Source organism: Anolis carolinensis, chromosome 5 (assembly GCF_035594765.1).
Source record: "Anolis carolinensis isolate JA03-04 chromosome 5, rAnoCar3.1.pri, whole genome shotgun sequence".
In the NCBI taxonomy this organism is placed as follows: domain Eukaryota; kingdom Metazoa; phylum Chordata; class Lepidosauria; order Squamata; family Dactyloidae; genus Anolis; species Anolis carolinensis.
Genome location: NC_085845.1, coordinates 84,460,315 through 84,486,308, shown reverse-complemented (window position 1 = coordinate 84,486,308; position 25,994 = coordinate 84,460,315). Strand labels below are relative to the sequence as shown.

Here is a 25,994-nt window from a genome sequence, read left to right as displayed (position 1 = left end):
TTTCCAAATGATAATTCGGCCCCTCAACAGTCTGAAGGATTGTGGACCGGCCCTCTGCTTAAAAGGTTTGGGGACCCCTGCCTTATATTATCCCTATGATACTGGCCCATGAGAAAAATTAGTTCCAAACCCACATAATATTTACTATATAGTAAATGTCAGTATGAAATTTGCATTGTTTCTTTCTTTGATATGTTTGGGTTGACTGTGAGAACATGCCAGAATTGGAAGAGTTATTATGTATGGCCTAGTTTAAATCTTTTAGAGCTATTAGATATAACAACATGGTTATGGGATGCCTATTGCTTTCAGGTAATAAAGATGAGTTACTGCCATTGGTTGAACCACTTCATCCAGACAGTAGTAATGAATGGATCAGCATCAAAATGGAAAGAGGTATCAAGTGGATTCCATAGGGATCAGTTCTCAACTGAGTCTCTCATGACTTAGATGGACAGTTGGACCGTAACTATTAACAAATTGAATTAGAAAATTTCACTGTGCTCACAATAAATTGGCTAACAGTACTATTTTAAAGGCTGCTTACAGAAATCTAATGTATAGCATTTATTAACTGGGACTGACTGTCCTTAGGTTTAGTTGATGTGTCATGAGATTTGGCTTATGAAAAATCTTGGAGATGAGGATCTGTTTTTTTCTCTATCTTATTGCCAGGGGTGCTAGTGAATATAGATTGTTTTATTAGCAAACATGCAGCCTCATTAATACAGCTATGTAGTTGCTGATTTACTCATGGAAAACAGCAACATTTCTTCTGGCAGGTAGCTGTCAAATGAACTACTCAGACTTCCCTGAGAACATTGATCCATGAAGGCAGGCATATTCCTGTGGTGGTAACATTTTGATGTATTGAAGTACAAAATCTGTCTTTAAATATATTTAGCTACATTAGTACAATTGTGCTTGTTTTCTAATTAATAGTCAAAGCTACATATATGTTGTGCTATTCTAAATGAAGAAGCGAGGTTTGGTTATTATTGTTGTCTTTTAATAGTACAATGTGGGCAGTTTTCTAGCCAAACAAGATTTTATCATAATTACTTTAATTTTTTGTATTTCATAGTCATATTGTGCCATTAAATGTAGAAACTGAAAATTAGAAAGCATATGTTTATAACTTTAATAGGGAACTACATTTTAAAAACCCTGGGAATTTATTAAAAATTACACAGTTTAATTCAGATTTAGAATCATACCATCATAGAGCTGAAAGAGACCACAAAGGCCATTCAGTCCAACCTCCTGCCATGCAGGAACACACAATGAACCCTTTTCAAATGGCCATATAGCCTCTGTTTAAATACTCCCAGAGAAGGAGACTCCACCATGCTTCAAGACAGTGTATTCCACTGCTGAACAGGTCTTACCAATAGGAAATTCTTCCTAATGCTTAGGTAGAATCCTTTTTCCTGCAATTTTAATCTATTGTTTTGTGTCATATTCGCTAGAACAGCAGAAAACAAGCTCTCGCAGCCCCCTCAACATGACATTCTTTCAAATCCATATTTAAACATGGGTATTCTGTCCCTTTTTCTCAGCATTTTCTCCAAACTAAACATTCCCAGTGGCGCAGTGGGTTAAACCGGTGAGCTGCTGAACTTGCTAACCAAAAGGTTGGCGGCTCGAATCCAGGGAGCGGGGTGAGTTCCCGCTGTTAGCCCCAGCTTCTGCCAACCTAGCAGTTCAGAAACATGCAAATTAGATAAATAGGTACTGCTCCAACGGGAAGGTAACAGCGCTTCATGCAGTCATTCCGGCCACATGACCTTGGACGTGTCTACAGACAACGCCGGCTCTTCGGCTTAGAAATGGAGATGAGCACCAATCCCAGAGGTAGACGTAATGTCAGGGGAAAAACTTTACCTTTTTACCTAAACATTCCCAGCACCCTCAGCTGTTCCTCATAGGCTTGGCTTCAAAACCTTTGATCTTTTAAGCTTGGCACATTCTAGCCTATCAGTATCCTTGAATTCTGAAACTCTGAAATTGCAGTAAAAAGAACCTATGCTTTAAAGTCATTGAAAAGTTATTCATATCAGGGTGGGTACAGTGAATTAAAATCCTTAATGCCATAGTACTGAGGCATTGTTGATTGGACCTTGATGTAGTTTGATTTACAAAAAGTCTTAATAACAGAAGATAAATTCATAGAAATTAAAAAAGAAAACATTGGTCCCAAATGAGACTGAAAGCAATAGAACTTTCAGTGCTACAGTTGTTGTTGGTCTTATTGAAAAACTGGTGTTTTCTCTGAAGAATACCGTATTTACTCAACTATAATGTGCCATTGAATATAATTCGCACCTCGATTTTGAAGGTACACATTACAAAAAAAAACTTTGCTGTCAAATACTGCCAGAAAATACTGGAAGGGTTTGGCATTGAGTTTTGGAGTTGTAGTTCACCTATATCCAGAGAGCACTGTGGGCTCAAACAGTGATGGATCTGGACCAAATTTGACATGAATAGTCAATATGCCCAAATGTGAACACTGGTAGAGTTTGGGGAAAATAGACCGTGACATTTGGGAGTTGTAGTTGCTGGGATTTATAGTTCACCTACAATCAAAGAGCCCCTTGAACCCCACCAACAATAGAATTGGGCCCAACTTCCCACACAAAACCCCCATGACCAACAGAAAATACTGGCGGGATCTGGGAAGAATTCATAGTGATTTAGGGGAGATATAGTTCACCAACCTCTGGAGAGCACTGTGAACCCTAACAACTGTGGATGTGGACCAAATTTAGGATTGCTCTTTTTAGCTTAGGAGGCTGGATAGCATCTAAGCACTAACGTCATTGGTTAATTTCTGTGAGTTGGTAGGGGAGGGGAAGATTGAGCCACCAGATACTACTACAGGCACTACTACACTACTTAAAAGTAGTGTGAGAATCCACTCCCTGACTGCTGTTTGGTAGGTGGAACAGATAAGAAAGTTCCACCTACCTAACAGCATCACAGAGCTGATGCAGGATGTCAATTGACCACCCTTAGTTTCCGGTCTCCAAGTAGGAATTCTTTATTTGATATCATCTTACCAGGTTTTATGTTTGTATTCTACTTACTTGCTAAAGAAAGTTCACCGAAGCACAGTTATATCTCACTAACATATATGCATGACCATATATGTATACAAAAATAAACATTTGTAAGTAAAGTCTGTTTTCACCATGTTCACATCTTATGCATTCTGTGGGCATTTTATAAATTGCTGTTTGTTTTTGAGGTAAACTAAATTAAAATAACACAAGTGTGTGTGTGTGTGTGTGAAAGAGAGGGGGGGAGAGCGAGAGAGAAGGGAAGATTGAAGCATGTTACATACTGAGGTGTAATGAGGTTGAAAATCCAAACACTTAGGAGTAAACATCTCCAAACTTAATACGATGTACTCCTGAGTTGACATCTAGCAATTGTGATATTAATCAGTTTTCAGCCTTTAATAACTTTGTTTTCATACTATGAAGGGTCAGGATTATTAAACTGTTTTAATATGTTGCTGTAATATTGAAATAACAAGCTTTCCAACTTTATTTTGTTTCTTAAACAGAGTTTGTGGATGCACTTAGATGTTTGCAATGAGCACTGTGGCTGGCATGCCCCAGTGTTTTGGATACCAATGCATAGAACTCCATGGTAATCGAATTTATCAGAAACGAACGTCATGAGCATAGTGGTCCCGTTGGGGGTTGACACATCAGAAACTTCATATTTGGAAATGGCTGCAGGATCAGAGTAAGTACTGAATAGTATCACTTCAGTTTTGTAAAATTTGATGATTTTTTTCTTCACTTGATTAATCTATTCACTTGCTGGGTTTCTAATGTCTATCTTGAATTATATTTGAATATGTATTTAATTAAGCTCAATTGTTATTTCCTGGCAAAATTGTTTTTTCAAATTTTGTTGACTATAAAAAATTTCTTTTTATATTATTATTATTCAAATAATAAATTTTAGTAGTAAAAATTAGAATTATTTTTTCATTAAAATAGATTTTCAGATGCAGTGATCATTTGTATTTATATCTTGAGCAAGTTTTAAATTAACAGATATTTCTTTCAGTGCATAAACTCATAATATTCTACTGCCTTTTTATGTAAGACCATTAGAGTTTAGAAAGTCCACTAGTAATTGGAAAAGTATTTCAAAATGAAATTCAGCATGGTGATTTAAGGGGAAAAGTGCCTCCTCATTAAGACATTTCCTTTCATAGGATTGTACAAAAAGGGTGTATTTAAAAAAGCAGATTCTTGAAATCCGAGGTGCTTTGCATATTCTACCGCTAGATGTCATTGGTGAGACTTACCAGGATTTCAGATTTTGCTAACAGCATATGGGCAAACTCCTACACCTCATATGTGTTCACAAAAACAAAAAGTATATTGATAATAATATACTCCTGTCTTACAGTCAATTTTATGCAGATATGTTGTGTTGCAAAACACTGTTGTCTGCGTTGCTTGAATGGATAAATGTTCAGTTTATATCTCTAACATACCACTGAAGCTATTTTAAATATGCGCCTAAATTGGTGTCTTATCAGAGATTTTCTTCAATACCTTTATTCATCACCCTTGAATCTGTGCATCCGGACTGTATTGTATGTGAAATCTTGACCTTTGCCTTTCTACTTGATTTTCAGACCTGAATCTGTAGAAGCTAGCCCTGTGGTAGTAGAAAAGTCAAACAGTTATCCACACCAGCTATATAACAGCAGCTCTCATCATTCACACAGTTACATTGGTCTACCCTATGCAGTAAGTTAACAGACTGACTTATGTTTCTTCAGTAATTAGAATGTTGTTTTATTAATTAGTAGCTCACTGTGGAAATTCATACCAGTAAAATTCAGAATCTTGACATCCTTGTAGAATAGAAAAGTTCAATTTCTCATATTTTTCTTTTTTGCAGTTGAATTTTTTGAACAAATCAGCATTTTAAAACTTAAAGCACTCCCAGGTAAAGGGTTGCTCCATAACACACCTAATCCTATAAACTGACTGCAGTATCGAGTAAACCAGCATATCTTTTGATCAAGTATATACACACCAGAGGCCTTTCTTGCCTATCATTGCTTATGAAGGGCCAGGAGTGCAGCATACTGCTGCTACTGGGTCTTGGACCTCTCAACAACCAATGAGATGCTTTACAGCATGCTCTTGCCCTCTCAAAGAATATAATATTTCAATTCTTCATCTGCTTTGCAAAAGAGATCATGTGATTCTGTTGAGGTACAGCTGAGCCATGTAACGCAACCTCAGTACCATGTACAAAAGAGCCATATTACATGCAGAATTCATGTTTAGAATGATAACTAATGTATCTTTCTGAATCAACTGTTAGTGTAGTGTCTTCCAAATATGAACCAGAGTTTGGTGCATTGAGCTTAACAATTGCACTATTTAAAAAAATACTGTGACATTTGTGTCTGATCCTGACAATTCTGATGTCATTGCAGCAGCTTGTAGGATCCTTTTTGTTTTTTTCAAAGTAATGTCTCAGAAAATCTTATATTTATTCTATTGAACAGTGACACCTAATGAAATAATACTTATTCATGTATAAATGATCAGCCTTTTTCTTCAAGGGAATCAGACATGTATAGTAATGAAAGTACAATCCAGTACTGCGGGATTCTGGCTTCTTTCCTAGCTAGGTGAACTCTCCTATTTAAATTCTACTCAGATTTCTTTTCTTTGTTATGTTATGATTGAAGAATGAATGAGTATATAGAGCTCTGATTAGCATCATGCCTAGTGATGCTGAACAGTTTTCCTGGATGTACATATTAGTGAGAAATAGATGCTTGCTTCATCAAATGCATGCAAAATGAATACAAAAAAGCTAGTATGCAGTGAAGAGTGGAAAACATAGTGATATAGGAGAAAATGACTCAAATGTACATGAAAACAGTTTTATTGTTTAAATTCAGTCATACTCTTACAGTGCCTTCTAAAAATGTGTAGCAAGTTCCTGTGAATAAAGATTAAAATACTTTAGGTAGTATAACCAGTTGGAGCAAACCTATTTAGTAACCACATGAGTAATCTCACTGGTTTTCTGGGTTTGATTCTATGTTTAGTGGTTTTCTAGACCAGGCTATTCTGCCTAGAATCTTGCCTAATGTTCAGATGCAATCTAAATGAACAAATCCTCTAAATCCCCACTTAAGGTGACTTGCTTTTGAAATGTTCACAAGAAAATATTGTGTCAGTGTTCCTCTTCAGTGAACATCGTAAATCTGGATTTTTGTACAGAAAAAGATGGAAACATTTTCAAAAACATGTATGCATGGGGTGAGATTCCTCCAATTCGCGGACCTACTCTGGACCAGAGAGATTCCTTATCCACTTTGTAGAAATCCCTAAACAAGCACCTTCACTGAGGCCAGCTAGACTAGACAGGAGTGGGAATTACACACTGCACTCCCTCAAATGGGAGGATGAGTATCAAGGACTTCGTCTTCCCTACACCCTTTCCCATTGACTGTGGTGCCAACTGAAGCATTCCTGCGGGCGCTTTAGATGGGACCCAGGTGGTGCCAGAGGCCATGTCCCTTTTCCTCTGATGTCCTTTAGACAATGGATGACTCAGCAGTGGAAGCCAGCCCTCCCCTCCACAAAAGTTCCCAGCTCCTGTAGATATCGGAAGTTACAATGTATATATTGTACATATTTTCCTTATATTTTTCAGGACCATAATTATGGTGCACGGCCTCCTCCAACACCTCCAGCATCTCCTCCTCCATCGGTTCTTATAAGCAAGAATGAAATAGGCATATATACTACTCCACATTTTGATGAGACCTCCAGTGCTACTACTATCAGCACGTCTGAAGATGGAAGCTATGGAACTGATATAACCAGGTGCATTTGTGGATTTACACACGATGATGGATATATGATCTGTTGTGATAAATGCAGGTAATGTAGTCCTATATTTGTCCAAATTATTTTTTACTGTGTACTATTTATGCTAGCTTTATTTGTCCCCAATTACTATACTATATTAGCAAACCAGGTTTAGGCCCATATCAGGCACGGCATTCACATGTTTTCAAACTGCTAAGTTGGCAGAAGTTGGGGCTAACAGAAGGAGCTCACCTCGTTCCCCGGATTCGAATGTTCAACCTTTCGGTCAGCAAGTTCAGCAGCTCAGCGGTTTAATCTGCTGTGTCACCGGAAACTGCTATTGCCACTTAAAATATGCCATGTACAGAGGTACATGGCATTACTTTAAGTGGCAGTAGCCATTTCCTAGGAGATGCTGTTACTATTATTCTATGGGTATTGCCAATCATTTTCCTTGGAATGTTATTTATTGAAGATTACAAAATTGTTTTGGGAATTCAAGGAGAATTCAAGGAGCACTCTTTTGGGGAAACTTTGCCATCCCAACAGACGGATTCATGCTTTTCATGTGTACCTTGTAATGCACATGCAACCTTGGACTGATTTATGACGAAATGAAAAATCATGTGTAGTCCATGTTTGATCAGCCCACACACTGCCGTTTACTCTTTGTAGTTAAAAACAACATATTTACAATCGTGATCAGTGGCATCGATTCACATAATGTCCTTTTATGAGAAATTAAAAGTGATCTTTCTTTATCCATGTGGAGAATCTCCCTCCAGCAGCCCATGAAGCAAGAGCACACTTCAGAATCTGTCTCTCTGCTTCTCTCTTCTCTCTCTGAGCACCTGCATAGCTCAAGCCTGAAAAAATGTAACGGTATCCAAAAGTCCCAGGATCATCCCTAAGCATGACCCAACCAATCAGCTTCACACATCTTATTTAACAGTTGACACACACACACACATTAACTGATTTCTTACGTGCTCCCACATTATTTGCCTTTTCTCTTAAAATTAAAATTTGATGTGCACTTTGTCAAGCAGTAGCAAGTGCTAAGAAACTAATGTAGAGATGTTCAGATAATTAAATGGAGATATTTGAGGAAAAAGACATCTAGTAGCATAAGGCAAAACTAGAAGGCATCGTATAAAGTTTCAAAATGTGTGAAAGTTAAATTGTACTCTCTTTCCTTTTGAATAGTGTTTGGCAGCACATTGATTGCATGGGGATCGACAGGCAACATATTCCTGATACATACCTCTGTGAGCGTTGTCAACCTAGGTGAGCAGTATGTAGCTAATAAGATTGTTGTTGTAATATAGTTTTTGGAAATTCAGGGTAGAATGATGGAGTAATTCTGCAACTCATCCTCATATATTTACAATACAGTTGAGATTTCTAAATTTTATTGAAAATTAATGTGAATCTCTAGTTACAAAAAGTAACTTCTAGATCATACCAGAAATGTGGAATCCTTAAGTAGTAATTTATAGCACAAGGTTATGAGAAGTGCCCTTTGTTGAAAGATGAAATATAGCTACTGCTTTTTATCTTCCAAAATTAAGTTTCAGAGTAGAATAAAGAAAATTACATTTTAGTTGTTCCAGCTCACATTAGGAGCAGGGCTTGAGCATGTGGATTTATTTTGCACTGTGGGCAAAAACATGTAAACCTCCCAAGGCTTTTATCTTTATGTTTGGAGCTTTATACACAGGCAGTGCCAAACTGAGTATGTATCTTATCAGTAGTTCACCCAATAATGTACAAACATCTTTTTTGTTGCTGTTTTCTAGATTGGAAGAATAAGCAGTCTGTTCTTGTTCAGTATCTCACTGAAGGCAAAGCTTTTGCACATTATTCTTTTCTTACTGCCTTGGGACTGCGAACACATCCATGAGGGAAGAGTAAGGAATATGCATAACTAGTTAGCTGATTCTTTGGCTTGTATAGAGATCAACCCACCACGATTGGGTTCATCTTGTGCACCAACCTAACTAGCAGGGGCCCATGTTTTTTTCTGTTAGTTCCATTCCTTTTTCTATCAGTTTTTTATCTGTTCTATTAAACTGGCATGTAGCATTTAATGGCATTAAGAAAAGGCAGGATGGATTTATGATAAAAGGAAAATCAATATTAAAGAATTCAGAGAACTGCAAATTTTGGATAATAAAAAAAGGTTTTTCTAATGGCTAACCAGCAGATCAAAGGACAGTAGAAAGTTTAAAAAGTCAGCCACCCAGGTGATCACTGTCTATACTAGGAATAAAAAGACAGGATTAAAACAAACACAGATTTTAATTATTTCTTTCACTTAATAGTGAACTCTGTTGGTTAGAAAGTTTCTAATGTTTAAACAACCACTTACTGCTTATTTTCAGCTTCATTTATTTTCCTTTTTCGAAACAGGACTTTAGATAAAGAAAGGGCCGTGTTGCTGCAGCGTAGGAAAAGGGAAAACATGTCAGGTAAGTAATGCTGCATAGCTATGTATCTTTACAAATGTTTATATCTGCGAGATTTGTTCAGAGGGGGGTTCCCTTTGTTTCCTCCAAAGTTTAGACAGTATGACTTGCTTAAGGTCATCCAAGGGTTTCCGTGGCAAAAGCTCTTAATAAACTTAGAGAAGGTTCTGATGTCATGATGGTATACAGGTAGCTCCCCAAATTCAATTTCCACTTAAATTGAATTTGGGATGATATGGACCAGGGGTCCCCAAACTAAAGCCCATGGGCCAGATGCAGCCCTCCAAGGTTATTTACCAGGCCCCCCTCCCTAAACTTTAGACTCTGAAACGACTTGAAGGCACACAACAAGAGTAATCCTTATCTCAACCAAAGCAGGCCCACACTCCCCTTTGAAATACTAGCAAGTTTATGTTGGTTAAATTTGTTCTACATTTTTAAAATTGTATTTTCTTTCATGTCTTTTTGTACTACATATAAAATATGTCCAGGGTACATAGGAATTAGTTCATGGTTTTTTATTCCAAACTATATTCTGTCCCCCAACAGTCTGGGGAACAATGAACCGGCCCTCTGCTTAAAAAGTTTGAGGGCCCCTGATATGGACAGATCACATTGCATAATTAAAATAATCCATTGCTGTAAAATGGGGTCATGGCCAAACATTTTGCAGCAAAAGAGGTTTAGACAGCTTCAAAAAATAAGGCTAAGAGCAGTTAGTTTTAATAACTGTTGAGACCTCCTGTTTTTTTTTAATGCATAGCTATGAATACCAGTTATTGTGAAACAACAGTCAGAGAGCCTGTTCCCCTTACAATCCTGTATTTGGGCTCACCATAAGCAACCGGTTAGTCACTTGGAAGAACCAGAATTTTGTGTATTTATATAGGCCTTTGACCTGATCGAGCAGGACAAATCTTATCAGGAGGCAGTTAATAACTAATCTAGCTGAGATTCTGCTGCAAGACTATTAGGTTTACATCCAGTATACATTGCAATAAGGAATGTGCACCAAATATATAGCCTTTCTGGAGCCCCCAGTAGCGCAATGGGTTAAACCCTTATGCCGTCAGACTGCTGACTTGAAGGTTGGGTTGCTGACCCGAAGGTTGCCGGTTCAAATTAAACCTGGGGAGAGCGTGGATGAGCTCCCTCTGTCAGCTACAGCTCCATGCGGGAACATGAGAGAAACCTCCCACAAGGATGGTAAAAACATCAAGCATTTGGGTGTCCCCTGGGCACTGTCCTTGCAGATGGCCAATTCTCTTACACTAGAAGCGACTCAAGTTTCTCAAGTCGCCTCTGACACACACAAAAATAGCCTGTCCGCAGAAACCAAGTAGTTTACTCTTAGATTACACTATGTATTTTTTTGTTTGTTTAGTCATTCTCAGGATGGCATAAGGAGCAATCCATCACAACTGGATAGTCTTTTTGTGATCGGATTGATACCTTGCTACTTTTTGTTATTGTTTTTGGTACTAGATTAGTTAGCTTGCCTCATGCATTTTTAAAATCAGGTTTCATGTGTTCCCAGAAGTTAGATTTCAAGGATATCTTGACGATTCTGTCACTGGTCCTTTTATATGAGGATTGAGATATATTTGAGTATGTTCATGGATACTGCTGCTACAAATTACCATAACTTGCAGACCTGCAGCAAGCCCAAACAACTAGCAAGGTATTAGAAATTTGTTTTTAGTCTAGCATCTGTTTTGTGGGTGTGGTTTTAAAATTATTTAAAGAAGTTGTGGGGGATGTTTACAGCTAAACAGGGAACAATGATTACTATTTGGGGGTTAGTTTGTTTGCACCAGCCCCCTCAAACAGATGATGTGGTAAGTTGAGAGCAGAATTCACTTGAGGGTTCAAAAAAGAGGTTGTAGATCACATGTGGAAAATGGGCCATATTTTCCTCATACAGCCTTTATAGCTTTCTATAAACCAGAACCTCTCCTAAGCAGGGATGTGACCATTGGGCAAAAGCATGTGTATAGGTGGATAAGAGCTTTTTTTTTTTAAGTATTATTGACAATGTTTTTTCATGTTGCATGAACATATTCTCAGGAAAAACATGGACTTTGTTCATCATTTTAGCATTAGTAGTATGACATTGTTAAAGGGTACTTTCTATTATTCCTATAGCCTCACTTTCTCCCCATAGGTAGATACTGAGAAATTAATGTACTTTTGATTTTGAAACTTTTTTTCCAAACCACTATTTATGTTATACTTTTGTATATTTTCAAAATACATGGTAAGTTCTATGATACCTTAAAAATGAAAGGGTGGAAATGTAGAATATTCTAATAAGTCTATTTCTTATTTGAGCTTGATTGAATTGCATTTAGTGCCTTTGTAATTTTGTAAAGCTTTGGAAAAAGTGGAACACCCATTGAGCTAAATAGTCAGAATGTAAATCTCATATTATTTCCCCATATCACCACAAACCCTGATCCTGTGGATATATATTTTACCAGCTTTATTTTTTAAAATTGTAATATATCGCCATTTATATAATTTGAGTTAATACTTGGAATAGATTGCTTTGCTATTAGTAATGGAAGCAAGCAGTGTGATAGTCATTCAGGGAATATCCAAATAGTGAAAAAGGATTATAAGATTTTTTTTTATCCTCTTTTTTTTTAAGATGGGGATACCAGTGCAACAGAAAGTGGTGATGAAGTTCCTGTAGAACTGTATACTGCTTTTCAACACACACCAACTACAATTACTCTGACTGCTACACGAGTCACCAAACTCACAGATAAGAAACGGAAAAAAAGTGGGGAGAAAGAGCAAAACATCGCAAAATGCAAAAAGGTATGTTAATTATTAAATTTGTGTACACTTTTAAAAGTATGATTACAATGAAAGGAGAAAAAAGCAGGGTTAGGAAAAGTACAAAGGATACGATAGGTAGATTTGTTAATGTAGGCTGACCATTTTTCCAAAAACACATTTTCATGTAGTTGACATCTATAAAATACATGTTCATGAATAGCTAAAGCAGTGAAAATTTCTGGCCGTTTGATAGTGAATATCTTTTCAACCACATACAAAATTAGAAGACAATGTTTTGTACAAGTGGTTAAAACACATATATCAAGGAGACATTATGAGTTCTTTTTCATAGTATATAAGATTTATTTTCTCTAAGAGGCACCTTTTCAGAAATGAATTGTTGTTGTCTGTACACTCCTCCAGAAAATATTTGTTTTTTTTACCTTGAATTATCATACCAATTGACATTTTTGATTTGTAATTTGACATTTTCAGGCCTTTCGTGAAGGTTCTAGGAAATCTTCAAGAGTTAAGGTAAATGAATTTGTTATTTAAATACCCACTCCTGTTGTATTTAGTACAGTAAACAACACAATCACAATCCAAAGTGGATGCAAGTGAAGTAGAGGTATAGTTACAAATGCCTGTTTATTTTTATTTAATTTTTAAAAAATTACACCTCACCTTTCCAAAATAATGTTCAAGGCAATCATTGCATTAAACATTTAGTAAAACAGTAGACAGTAACAAAACTAAATGTTACAGATAAATGCAAAGCAGCATCACAAAACAAAGCAAAATAGCATTAATTACCACAAAGATCCATTGAGATTTATTAATAGTACAGATAGTGTAGTACAATACCAGGAAAGTAAAAACATGTACATATTAAAGTCAGATTCAGACACTTTTCTTCTTTTGAGACAAGATTAGTGATGAAGGAGTATCATGGTTCTTCTGACTAAGAGAGTTCCAAAGTCATAGTATAGCCATAAAGAAGGTCTCCTGATGCTTAGATATTGCTGAGACAGGCAAGAGCATAGACACTATAAACAAGAGAGAGGGGATATGTCCAACACTATAATAGTGCTTGAAAGGTGATGAGCAGGATTTGACATTAGCTTTGGAAACAATTGTAAGCTGTTGAACCTGTTTGAATGGGAGAGTTCCATGCCTCCAGTAGCTGGTACCATTCAAAACAGTTACAGTTTCCTGACAACGCTTCAAAAATAGTGACATTCAGAGGCCTTTGCTAACTTTCCTGAGATAAGGCAGAAAGGGCAAAGCCATCACCTGAGTATTGATAGCATCACATGCATGTGTCCTGATGTCTAACAGTTAAACAGCTTTAAGAGGACAGACTAGAAAGCTGAAGGAGACCAAGATTCAAGGAACTGGTCAAAAGTCTTGTAGTGCTGCCTTCCAGAATCAGGAAACAATTATATCATCTTGACCGAACCATTCAGTCTATTGGAGCATTGTTTATAGTGAGAAAGGCAGGTGGAACTCTGAAAACATCCTTACTCATCAAGCTTTGGCAGCTGCTGGCTTTGTTTAGAGTTGAAGCTCAACCTGGGGAGCCAGTGCATGCTTTGTCTCGTGTAATCAACTGACGCAAGTGACGTTTCGCCCACATCTATGGCAGGCATCCTCAGAAGTTGTGAGGTTCTGTGCACTTTTAATTCTATTTTAGTTGCTTATATTTGAACAAGAGAAAGAAAGTGAATCAATTTGTGGAAAATTCCATCAAAAAGGAAATTGCTTAAATTTCACTATCTCAGCAGATCGGCATTAAATGTATCCCATCCTTATCTAGATATGATATAACAAATAATCAGGATCATTTGGGATATTCAGAGCCTGTAGTAGTAAAAATCATATCTGACATACATGTCTTAATTATACTGGTACCTGTGTAATTTTATTTTCCTGCTGACATTGATTGGCTTTGCTTGTTTAGATGTGTGGAATGTTGGCTAATCATTAGTAAAAGTTTGCAGTCTAAAATGTGTAAAGTATAAAAGGTAATCAGTTTAATTTGGATTAAAACCAGCACAGGGACATGCAGACAACCAGGAAGGGCTTCACAAACATAGGGAAATAAAATAGAAAGATACAGTAGGTGAAAAACTGATGATCGGAATTTGCAATTTTTTTAAATATTCAAAGCAGCTGCCAGGCAATGGAATGATGAATTTCCAGGGACCATGTCCAGCTTTAAGTTAGCAGTGAGGAGACTGGATATCACACACATTTGTGCTAGCTAGTTCATGTTTAGGCTGCAGACTTTATTTTCTAAAGTTTATCTATACCCACTGATAATTGGTTTTAGTGAAAAAAGGATTCAATAAGAAAGGATTAAATGTTGTTCAAAAAGGCAGAGCCTACACAGAACGCTGCTATAAAATGAGATGCCCTCCTTCCTGACCCATTATTCAGAAGAATAGCATGATTACCTAGACTGCTGTAGGACAGCACTAGGACTTGCATTATTAGACCATTTGAAAAAGTGGTTTGATTTATATTTCCCAACTTGATATTTTTTCCATCCATTTTTAATTGGGGTTAAGAAATTTTCACTGATTGAGTGGATTAGACCTCAACTGAAGCACCAGGATTCTGTTAGTATCTGGCATTCTTGACTACATTCTGCACTACTACCCTAAAGTGCATTGGACTACAACCACAGGTGCTCTACCCTTAGCAATCCAATGTGTTCACCCTAACATTATTTCTGGTCAGTGCTTGTGATGTTGCTCCCAGGAGTCCCTGTCATTATTTATGTAATTAGGTAACCTTTTCCCATTATTTCCGACCCATTATTTCCTTTCCCACATTTCTGCCACCTAACCTGTTGAGGCCTATCTTTGAACTCAAGTGAAAATGTGGGGATCAGTGTAGTGTTTGTGGCCTGTCTTATTTTGATATTCTCAAGTCAAGCTTCCCCATCATTTTTAAAGCCCATTCAGAATCGTTTTAGGATGCCAGTTTAAGAGCACAAATAAGTATCTTTGTAAAGGGCAAGGAGCATAGCAACTGGGAAATGAATAATTCCACAGAAACTTGATTGCCAGCTATTTGGTCCTCTCTGCTCTCAGCCATTTTATTTATAGAGGGCTAAGGTTGTGAACAAAGATGAAAGCACCATGCAATGGTTTGAAATTACAGCCTTCCAAGTGAGGATTTCCTCAGCATGGCTTTAGGTTTGCCCGGGTAAGCTGCTAATTATCCAGCTCAAAAGTAGGCAGTGAGGCAGATGAGAGAGGTGTCACCATAAAATTGTGGGACAGGATTTCTTTCTCCTAGTGAACCTCCAGAGAAAAAAAATAAAAGGCCAAAGAGCATGCTGATTAGGAAAGGAGGTCCATGATTAAAAATTAGACATATTCTCTTGTTAATCTCATTACTGATGAAAGGAGCAAAGACTCAACTCCAAGGATAGGATGAAAGCCGTACTGGTCTGCTTCCTCTGTGTTCCAGCAAAAGGGGTCCTTGCCAGATGCTGTAGGTTATGATGTTGACTCCAATTTTACTTTGGTCCCTCTGTTGGGGACAAAAAGGACAGATTAGGCCACTGTTTTTTTGTTTTTTTAAGTGGAGGCTACTAAAACAAGATATATTTTCTACTATTTTGAATTAGGCCATTAAGCTCTTTTAATCAACCCAAACCTTTGGAATCCACAGAGGCAATCATTGAGGATTCTAATTCATATGGTGTCACAGTAGTTTTCCCCATAACCAATACACCCACCAATTTGGAGGTTCCATTTTTTTTTACATTTTCTCTAATTTGTAGACTAAAGGGAAGGAGATCTCCCACACATTGCTACCAAGAGAACTTTATTTTCCTCTCCCGGAAGTTACAGATTGTTTGAAGATACTTACTGCTAATGACCTTGTAGTTCAGTCATTTCCAAGATTGATTATCAAGGAAGGAAATGAGATACTGGTTGATAGTTGAACCAAAGTATGTTGCTACTCTACCACATCTGCCAGTCTTAACCTACAGTCTTAGCTCAATCCATGATAGAGGAAACATTAGTTTGAATTGTATTTCTTCATGTTCCTCCCAGCTGACTTCACTTTTGGAAGAGCCTGATTAAACTGACTGGAGTGATGTATCTTCTCATGGATTTCTTTGTGGATTGCATCCAGTTCCGAGCCAAAACTGTAACTTCAAGTGTGGCCTTAAGGGGGCCTATAGTTGAGGCACGGGAAGGTAAATGAGCAGTCCTGTGCCTTACAACATTTGCTTGGAAACTCCTGCACCGACATCTCTTTTTAATGAGTTTTAAGGTTAAGAATAAAAAGGGTAGTCGGTATCTCAATGCAGTGCCATACTATTCTGGAGTAGTGTAGAAGTCACATTGTTTTTGGCAGTCAGAAAAAAACTTACCAGCTTGGAGAAATGGGTACTCAAAATTTCACACTTTCACTCTGAAATTCCTGTCTGAGGGACATGTTTTTTCTGCTTCTGTGGACCAAGGAAAGCACCTTGTGGATATCGATGTTTTCTCATCCAAAACCATGACCTTGAGGAAGGCATTGGAATGTGTTGATCACTATTGTCTGCCTTATGTTTTATGGATTCATTATTGCCTTTTTGGGCCAGTCCAAATCCTTTGGTGCTGCATGTTGTGTAGGTCTGTTCTAGGGTTTCTTTAGTCAGATGTAGAAAAGGACCAAGTTCCTTAAAGACAGGTTGCAGAATTAGGTTGTCTTTTCAAATTTGTAACCTGTGTCAATCTCAGATCAGTTGTTTCCTTTGAGATGCAATGCTTTTTCTTCGTGGTCTCTGTGACTTCCACATATGAGTTATCTGAGCCTGCACAATGCATCACTTGGAATGTTCTAGAACTGCATTAGCATTTTAGCAGTAACTCCACTCACCCTCTGCAGACCACATTCTCATGAAGCCTTGGTATGGTTCTTCAAGACTTCACTGAGAACTTACGTGAACCTATAGAATTTATTGGGGGGAAGAATTAACTAAAATTTTAATATTCCTTACATCACTCGTTTTGGTAGTGATGTTCTTTCACAGACAAATACAGCTTTTCACTGTAAAGAGTACTTGCTGGAGCTAGATTTCTGCCCTAGCGAGTGGCATGGTGCAAGCATGATGTACCAAAAATGCTTAAAACTTATGCTAGAAATATTTAAGACATCAGGTGATTAGATAGTGTATTTGTGTGCTATGAGTTTAGGGCAACAGGTCCATCTGGTTTCTAGGTATATCATCAGCCTTTGGGTGATCACATGCATTACCTAGCTTATTGTTGTCTGAATAAATCAGTAACAGGTTTGGCTACAACAACAGTTCTGTACACCAGTTGTCACCAGAAGATCTTTGTTGGGAATCCACCTAGACTAATCAGTCCACTTTCATCTAGAATTAGAAGGTTGACAAGCATGGCTTGGTTATGATACCTTTCTCTTGTCAAATTCCATATTGGATTTTGTAGGTTTCTACTACATGCTCCCTGTGAAATGCACCATATGGGTTTCCCTGCACAGTACTTTCGGAACTCTCTAGAAGCTCTCAGATTCATGTTGGCGGAAGCCCCGCCCACTCTCCCCTTGATAGTACAGTATATATAGCCAGTGGGAGGGGCCACTGCCCCAGTTCCTTCTTTCCACCATATTTGGAACATAGAAACTTCTGTTGTTTGTTCTAATAGCTCTGACCGTGTATCAACTATTAATTCGATTCTCTCATCAAAATTTTGGACTTGATCTGGATTTTGTTTGATCACTCTTCTGCCTTCGACTTGGATCTGATTGTTTGCAATTTCTTGGCCATCCCGGACTGTTTTGACTATGTTTACCAGGCCTGTGTTTATCCCCCCTCTGATAATTGCCTTCTTTAAGAAGTGCTCCCAGTGCGAGAGAAAACTCCCTGATACTGATGGTCACTCGATGTACTTGCTGTGCCTGGGGAGGCCCATGTGGCTCGCTCCTGGCCCATCTGCCAAGGTTTTACCCCCCCAGGCAGCAAGCCACTATAGCTCTTCCAGCTTTGCTACAGCCAGCCCTGGAGGTCTCTGAGGCCTCCCCTCTATGCATTGAGCCAGTGAGCTCCCAGCCTCCCCCTCCATCAGGGGACATCCTCAACGCCACTTACTCCGGCACCAGCACCTGGGGCAAACGGCCACCATCACATGTCTGTTCTTGCTCCTGATGGCCCTACCGCGAAAGCTACTATCATCGGGATTCGAGATCTCAGGATTCAAGAGACCACTCATCCTCTTCCTGCTCATGGAGCTCTCGCTCCCGAAGTCGATTGCGAGGCTCTCCTCGATACCGGTACTCCCCTAGCAGAGAGTCCTACTACAGTATGGGATCTCCCCTTTCCCATCAATATTATGTGAATGGCTACTGCAGTAGGGAATACTTGGGATCCCATTACCCTCGTTACCATCGGGCCTGTAGCCAGCACTCCCCTCAACATCACTCCCACCAACAGCTGCCTCACATCCTCCACCTGAGACCTCTTCAAATTTGATTCAAGCAAACGCCATGGCAGCTCAAACCCCAACTCCGCCCCCTCAAGGTCCTAAAGCTCCCCTGGAGAACACTGCTGTAGAGCAGGGCTCAGATTCATCTGAAGGACTGGATCACACGGCTGCCCCTGAACCCATTGCTGACACAGATTCACCTGAGGAACTGCACACTTTCTCTGCTCTCATCATTCGCCTAGCAAGGGCTCTTAAGTTACCATCCACATAGACTTATGCACCGATAGATGATCCTGTTTTTTCTGTGGATCAGCAACAAGCCCCAGCTGTATTAGCCCTTCCAGTTCTTCCTTACTTACCAGGCCTCTCTCCCGCATTAGTCCCAGCCACCTCAAGCAGAGCAGAAAACCTCTATCACATTGACCTGTCATCCGCAGAGTGGCTTGGGAAGCATCTCTGTTGTCATCAAAGTTTCCCAAACTCATCCCTCCCAGGGATCAGAAACCACCCCTGCTGACAAGGAGGGGAAAAATCTGGACATCATGGGCCGTGAAATCCACACATCCCCGCCCATCCTCACTAATGGACGTCATGCCCCGGTATCCTGTGCTACTATCTTGCGGCCAAGGAACTGGGGCGGTAGCCCCGCCCACTGGTTTTATATGCTATATATACAGTAGAGTCTCACTTATCCAGCATAAACGGGCCGACAGAAGTTTGGATAAGTGAGTGTTGGATAAGTGAGACTCTACTGTACTATCAAGGGGAGAATGGGCGGGGCTTCCACCAAAATGTATCTGAGAGCTTCTAGAGAGTTCCAAAAGTACTGTGCAGGCGCAAGAAGACCCATATGTGTGGATTTCACAGATGACCACTCGAAGAAGCACGTTTACAGGCAAGCAACCCATGCTTTCTTTACCTGCCCATAAGGCAGGAAAAGAAAATGTTCAACACTTTTCTTTTGGTTCAATTCCTCTTCATTTTTCTTTTGGTTCCATTCCTGTACTGGTCAGGAATGGAAAGCTGGACAGATGGAAGTGTTTTTCAGTGAGAAGTAGACCCAAGTGACCCACATTTTCACAGAGACTCTTGATGAAAAGAAAGTTATGGGGTTAAGTACTGAAAATTACTCACTGCCTTCTATGTAGATAATACTTCTTTTGTCTTTAGGTTTGAATTATGTTAATGTTTTCGACAAATTCTAGTTCTAAACTATAGTTTTAAAGTTCCATGATTGGAGGGGTTTTTCTCCTCTTAACAAAAATAGACTTCTGTGTTGATCCTGCCTTCTGAAATGAGAAGAATTTGTCCACTTCATATTAAGTCCAAAGTTATGTTCTAATGTTTTTTATTATTCTATTTTAGGGTTCAGCTCCAGAGATCGATCCTTCTGACAGTTCAAACTTTGGATGGGAAACTAAAATCAAGGCTTGGATGGACCGTTATGAAGAAGCAAATAACAACCAGTACAGTGAAGGTGTTCAGAGAGAGGCACAGAGAATAGCTTCGAGATTAGGAAATGGAGATGACAAAAAAGATGTGATCACCAGCAATTCAGTCTTCAAACCTCCAGTAGAGGTAAATGAAGTGATAGGACACACTGACCTTTCATAAGAAACTATTTCAGTAGAAACATAGTTCACTATTTTGGTCTTCCTGTTTAAACATTTCTGTTTTTTTTTAGTATGGGAAAATCTTTTTTGGGTTTTGATGGAGAATGGATTACCAGTTATGAGCAATAGCTATCAGAATTACTATTTTCATCCTCTCTTTAGAGGTTGTTTCTGTTCTGCTGCATTCGTACACTTTACAGTTTATTTTTTAAATGATATTAATGGTTTGCACTAGGCATAATTGTCCATCCACAAAACAAGAAAACCTCAAACAATCAAAAAAGCAAGTTGATTTCCCTCAGTGTCTTCCTAAGGTTTTATTTCTGACTTTGAGGGAATGTCTAGTAGTATACATAAAGAGTTTAAACCCTGTTCTATTCATAACAGAACCATACATTGCTAACTTGGTTCCAGAAGGAGCCCATCTTTTCCTGGAAGGGGCTCATTTATTAAGTCTCACCAGCCTATGCTTCAATGCCAGCTTTTGGGGTGAATCTTAAACAATCAGAAAGAGCTTCCCTTGAACGGGTTAATTAATTTACGTAAGTAGAAGGAAAAAAGTTGGCTTCTGTTACCTAGTAGGTAACTTATTCATTATTTTTATGGTCTAGGAAGCTGTTTAGCTAGTATGTTGCTTAAAAACCAAACACTTAATTCTTCCACTATTAACATTAGTGGAAATTATACTTGAATTCTGATGTAGTTTACTCAGTTACTGCTTCTTCAACAAATTTTAAAGTAAGTATCAGAAAGACATTTCTTCCAACAAGTGTTTGTATATCCACTTACAAAGTGTAGAAAGTCAAATTTATAAGAAGTCAACATTTTAAAGGAGTTACTGGTATAGGTCTGATGCAAAGATCATATGGAACCCTTGAAGGGGAAAATTTAGTATATTATAGAAATTTTATAGTTAAATCTATACATTAATAATTAGCGTTATTTACCTTGGTGGCCTAGCTAATCCACTTCTTTTTACAGAGCAATAAATTCAGTGAAAACAGGAAAACAAGAAAATAATTAAAAATAATGTTCATAGATTAGACTTTGTTTGAATGGCTTTTACTTTTACTATGAAGCCATGATTTTTCCTGGGATAATTATTGGCAAAAACATCCCAGTGAGTTGGAACCAAGAAGAAAAGGCTATGTCTTTCTCTTTGGGGGTAGATCTCTAATAAATGGGAAACATATTGAATCTTTCGGCATTTGAGACATCTAGGAATTCCCAAAAAATGCTGACAATTTAGCTATCAGTTTCTTTAAAAAGAAAATTCTATATGCTAGCCAGAAATTGTGTGGTGAGATTGTTTCTAACAGTCTGTTACTCCTTTGAAAACCTGTCACTTCCTTTTCTCGGTTGGAATTTCCCATGAGGGGAAAGGCTGAAATATATGAAATGTTACAGCAGAGATGTCATAAAAATAATTGAGTATTCATGTAGCAATTTAGTAACAAATTACATAAAAAGCAGTGCTACTTCTAATAGGAATAGAAAGTGAATAGGTGCTGTGTCTAAATCCCCATTTACCATGTTTCAGACATGGTATTATTTCCCTCTTTTGGCACTTCCAGAAAAAAAGCAATGTATTTCTAGTATACCCGCTCATAATGACACATTACCTGAGTTCTGTTCACTTTATATGTGTCTAGTTTATCACTGGCACTGCATAACACAGGCTGAAAAGTTTCTGCCCAACCAAATCTCATTTTTGAAGTGCTAGATTAATTTATCTTCAGATATGTAGTGCAAGATTCCCAGCCTAGTCCAAAAAAAAATACTTAGTGTCAGTAAATTACCAAGAAGAATACACAAAATTAGCGTCAGCTGCCTGTTATGCAATCTGTGGAAGGGATCTGCAAGCTATTTGATTAATTTAATGTTGGTAAAGCTAAACTAAACATAAAGGAAAGTTGCCTTCTCAGATCTTGTAATAAGAAGCATCTTTGCTTCTTTCCCTCTAGCATCAGCATGGCGCACGTTGACGCACTCCTTGGAGGAATGTCCCTGCTTGCAGAGACCGCCTAGATATAGGCCAATTGTCTTTTGATCAGAAGTGACACAATTACAAGAGGTGTGAGTTCCTTAGTTGTTGTGTCAGAGTACAGTAAGATTTTGCTTGGAAAGGCATATTCCCACTTGAGGCTGTTAAAATGCACAAGAAGTTTCCTTTTTCTAGAAATCAGCATGTTGACATTTTTGTTAAAATGCATCTTACCCAGACGTCTTTTCTTTGTCCCTAATAGCAGATTAGAGAGGAGACTGCATATTTCATGTGTCGTCCTCCCCCAATTCAGACCTTTTTAACCAGAGTGTGAAGCATCTCTAAGGAGAGAATTCCCCCTGATAACTTATGAAAAGCTTGTCTTGGTTATCAATTTGGAGAGTTTATAGATAAGATGAAGTTATTATCAATTCTAAAATGTACATTTAAGGTATCTGCCATTTCAGAAAGAAAGTTAATTAGCTTTTGAAAAGAAAGAGTATCATTTAAATTCACAGAGTTGTTCCTTAAAGGGGTATGCTGTAATCTGTATCTTAGTAGCATTAATACAATCAGCTTAATTAGATTACTGACATTATTCTTTTCTTCTTCTAGAGCTATATTCAAAAAAATAAGAAAATCCTAAAAGCTGCCAAAGACTTGCCTCCAGATGCACTAATTATTGAATATCGAGGAAAATTCATGCTGAGAGAACAATTTGAAGCTAATGGATATTTCTTTAAGAGGTACTTTTCTTTAAAATCTTGCTTTAAATTACTTACATTTTTTCAATCAATTTCCCCCTCTCAGCTTCTGATAAACATTCATTTCCCTGATAATTATAGTCTATCTTCCTGGGTTTTCTATTCTTCACACCTTGATGAACTTGCCTTTCAAAATTGAATGGCTAATACTCATTGTGATGATTTTGTATTAGTGCTCTTCCATAGATCCACCTGAGATCCTTTAACATCTCATTTCTTGGCTCTCGTAATTTTGTGCCATCTAACCATTTAACTGTAGTTGCTTCAGCTTTCTCAATATATCTCACTGTACTAGGTCATCAAATTAAACTAGATCCACTGGGGGAGGGGAACAACAGCCTGGCGAACACTATATTACCCACAACCACAGGGAACCGCCAAAAGGCTAAACGGAGGGCTGCACAAACACAGCAAGGACCAAGTATAGAGAGCACAATAATCCCAAATAAACAGTTCGAGGGGAGGTCACAGGAGCTTACATGTCTTTACACTAATGCTCAGAGCATGGGAAATAAGCAAGACGAACTCCATCTCCTAGCACAGCACCACACATACGATGTCAATAGGCATCACTGAAACCTGGTGGGATGACTCCCATCACTGGAATTTAACCATTGAGGGCTATAACCTCTTTCACAGAAATAGAACAAAGGGGAGAGGAGGGGGAGTAGCTTTATATGTCAAAAACAGTTACGTTGCAGAAGAAATGCAAGACTGTAATCCGGGAAAACAGCTTGAAAGCATCTGGATAAGAATCAAGGGAACCGGGACTCAAAAAGATCTTATCGTGGGTGTCTACTACAGACCTCCGAGTCAGGATGAAGGACTTGATGAAGCCTTCTGTCAACAGCTGACCAAACAGGCACAAAGAAGAGATATAGTAGTCATGGGCGATTTCAATTATCCCGATATCTGCTGGAAAACAAACTCAGCCAAGAGTACAAAGTCCAACAAATTCCTCACTTGCCTTGCAGATAATGTTATGGTCCAGAAGGTAGAAGAGGCAACAAGGGGATCAGCAACTCTTGATCTAATCTTAACAAATGTGGAAGACCTGATCAATACAGTTGAAGCGGTTGGATCCTTAGGGGCAAGTGACCATGTGCTCCTGCAGTTTGCAATACAAAGGAATGCTGAAACTAAGACAAGTCAAACACGCATTCTGGACTTTAAGAGAGCTGACTTCCAAAAAATGAAGGAATTACTGAGCGGCATTCCATGGACGCCGATATTAAAAAACAAGGGAGTTAAGGATGGATGGGAGTTTTTCAAAAGTGAAATACTCAAGGCGCAAATGCAAACAGTGCCAACAAAGAAGAAAAATAAGACAAGTGCAAAGAAGCCAGAATGGATGTCCAAAGAACTTCTAACTGAGCTAAAGCTCAAAAGTGACATGCACAAGAAGTGGAAAAGGGGAGAAATCACCAAAGAAGAATTCAAACGTATAGCCAACACCTGTAGGGAAAAGGTTCGCAAGGCTAAAGCGCAAAATGAGCTCAGGCTTGCCAGGGACATAAAAAACAACAAAAAAGGCTTTTTTGCTTACGTTGGTAGAAAAAGGAAGAAAAAGGAGGCGATAGGGCCATTGCAAGGAAAAGATGGGGTGATGGCGACAGGGGACAGGGAAAAGGCAGAACTACTTAATGCCTTCTTTGCCTCGGTCTTCTCACAAAAAGAAAGCCATCTTCAACCTCAGCAACATGGAATGGACGAAGGATTGGGGGAAATCCAACCCCAAATAGGGAAACAAGTTGTCCAGGAACACCTGGCCACTCTAAACGAATTCAAGTCCCCAGGGCCAGATCAGCTACATCCAAGAGTACTGAAGGAACTAGCGGAAGTTATTTCAGAACCACTGGCAATTATCTTCGAGAGTTCTTGGAGAACGGGAGAAGTCCCAGCAGATTGGAGGAGGGCGAATGTGGTCCCTATCTTCAAGAAGGGAGAAAAGAACGACCCAAACAATTACCGTCCGGTCAGCCTCACATCAATACCAGGCAAAATTCTGGAAAAGATCATTAAGGAAGTGGTCTGCGAACACTTAGAAACAAATGCGGTCATTGCTAATAGTCAACACGGATTTACCAAAAACAAGTCATGCCAGACTAATCTGATCTCTTTTTTCGATAAAGTTACGAGTTGGGTCGATACAGGGAATGCTGTGGATGTAGCGTACCTGGATTTCAGTAAGGCCTTCGACAAAGTCCCCCACGACCTTCTGGCAAACAAACTAGTAAAATGTGGGCTAGACAAAACTACGGTTAGGTGGATCTGTAATTGGCTAAGCGAACGAACCCAAAGGGTGCTCACCAATGCGTCGTCTTCATCATGGAAAGAAGTGACAAGTGGAGTGCCGCAGGGCTCCGTCCTGGGCCCGGATCTGTTCAACGTCTTTATTAACGACTTAGACGAAGGGTTAGAAGGCACGATCATCAAGTTTGCAGACGACACAAAACTGGGAGGGATAGCTAACACTCCAGAAGACAGGAGCAGAATTCAAAATGATCTTGACAGACTAGAGAGATGGGCCGAAACTAACAAAATGAAGTTCAACAGGGACAAATGCAGGATACTTCACTTCGGCAGAAAAAATGGAAATCAAAGATACAGAATGGGGGACGCCTGGCTTGACAGCAGTGTGTGCGAAAAAGACCTTGGAGTCCTCGTGGACAACAAGTTAAACATGAGCCAACAATGTGATGCGGCTGCTAAAAAAGCCAATGGGATTCTGGCCTGCATCAATAGGGGAATAGCGTCTAGATCCAGGGAAGTTATGCTCCCCCTCTATTCTGCCTTGGTCAGACCACACCTGGAATACTGTGTCCAATTTTGGGCACCACAGTTGAAGGGAGATGTTGACAAGCTGGAAAGCGTCCAGAGGAGGGCGACTAAAATGATTAAGGGTCTGGAGAACAAGCCCTATGAGGAGCGGCTTAAAGAGCTGGGCATGTTTAGCCTGCAGAAAAGAAGGCTGAGAGGAGACATGATAGCCATGTACAAATACGTGAAGGGAAGTCATAGGGAGGAGGGAGCAAGCTTGTTTTCTGC

At 38.9% G+C, this 25,994-nt stretch overlaps 1 protein-coding gene across 5 annotated transcripts in view; it reads left to right on the top strand.

The window, feature by feature from the left end:
• Positions 1–25,994, top strand: part of kmt2e (lysine methyltransferase 2E (inactive)) — a 77,160-nt gene that overhangs the window by 14,193 nt on the left and 36,973 nt on the right. For 3 of the 5 annotated variants that reach the window (XM_008111549.3, XM_008111548.3, XM_008111546.3), the window contains exons 2-10: positions 3,572–3,756; positions 4,667–4,781; positions 6,718–6,947; positions 8,082–8,162; positions 9,288–9,346; positions 11,994–12,166; positions 12,623–12,661; positions 19,951–20,163; positions 22,798–22,928. In XM_008111549.3, the coding sequence (XP_008109756.1) occupies positions 3,686–3,756; positions 4,667–4,781; positions 6,718–6,947; positions 8,082–8,162; positions 9,288–9,346; positions 11,994–12,166; positions 12,623–12,661; positions 19,951–20,163; positions 22,798–22,928 (1,112 nt within the window). In that variant the 5' untranslated portion in view covers positions 3,572–3,685. Of the gene's footprint in view, positions 1–3,571; positions 3,757–4,666; positions 4,782–6,717; positions 6,948–8,081; positions 8,163–9,287; positions 9,347–11,993; positions 12,167–12,622; positions 12,662–19,950; positions 20,164–22,163; positions 22,273–22,797; positions 22,929–25,994 lie in introns of those variants that run through there. The other 2 variants (XM_008111547.3, XM_008111550.3) reach the window with 2 other exon arrangements.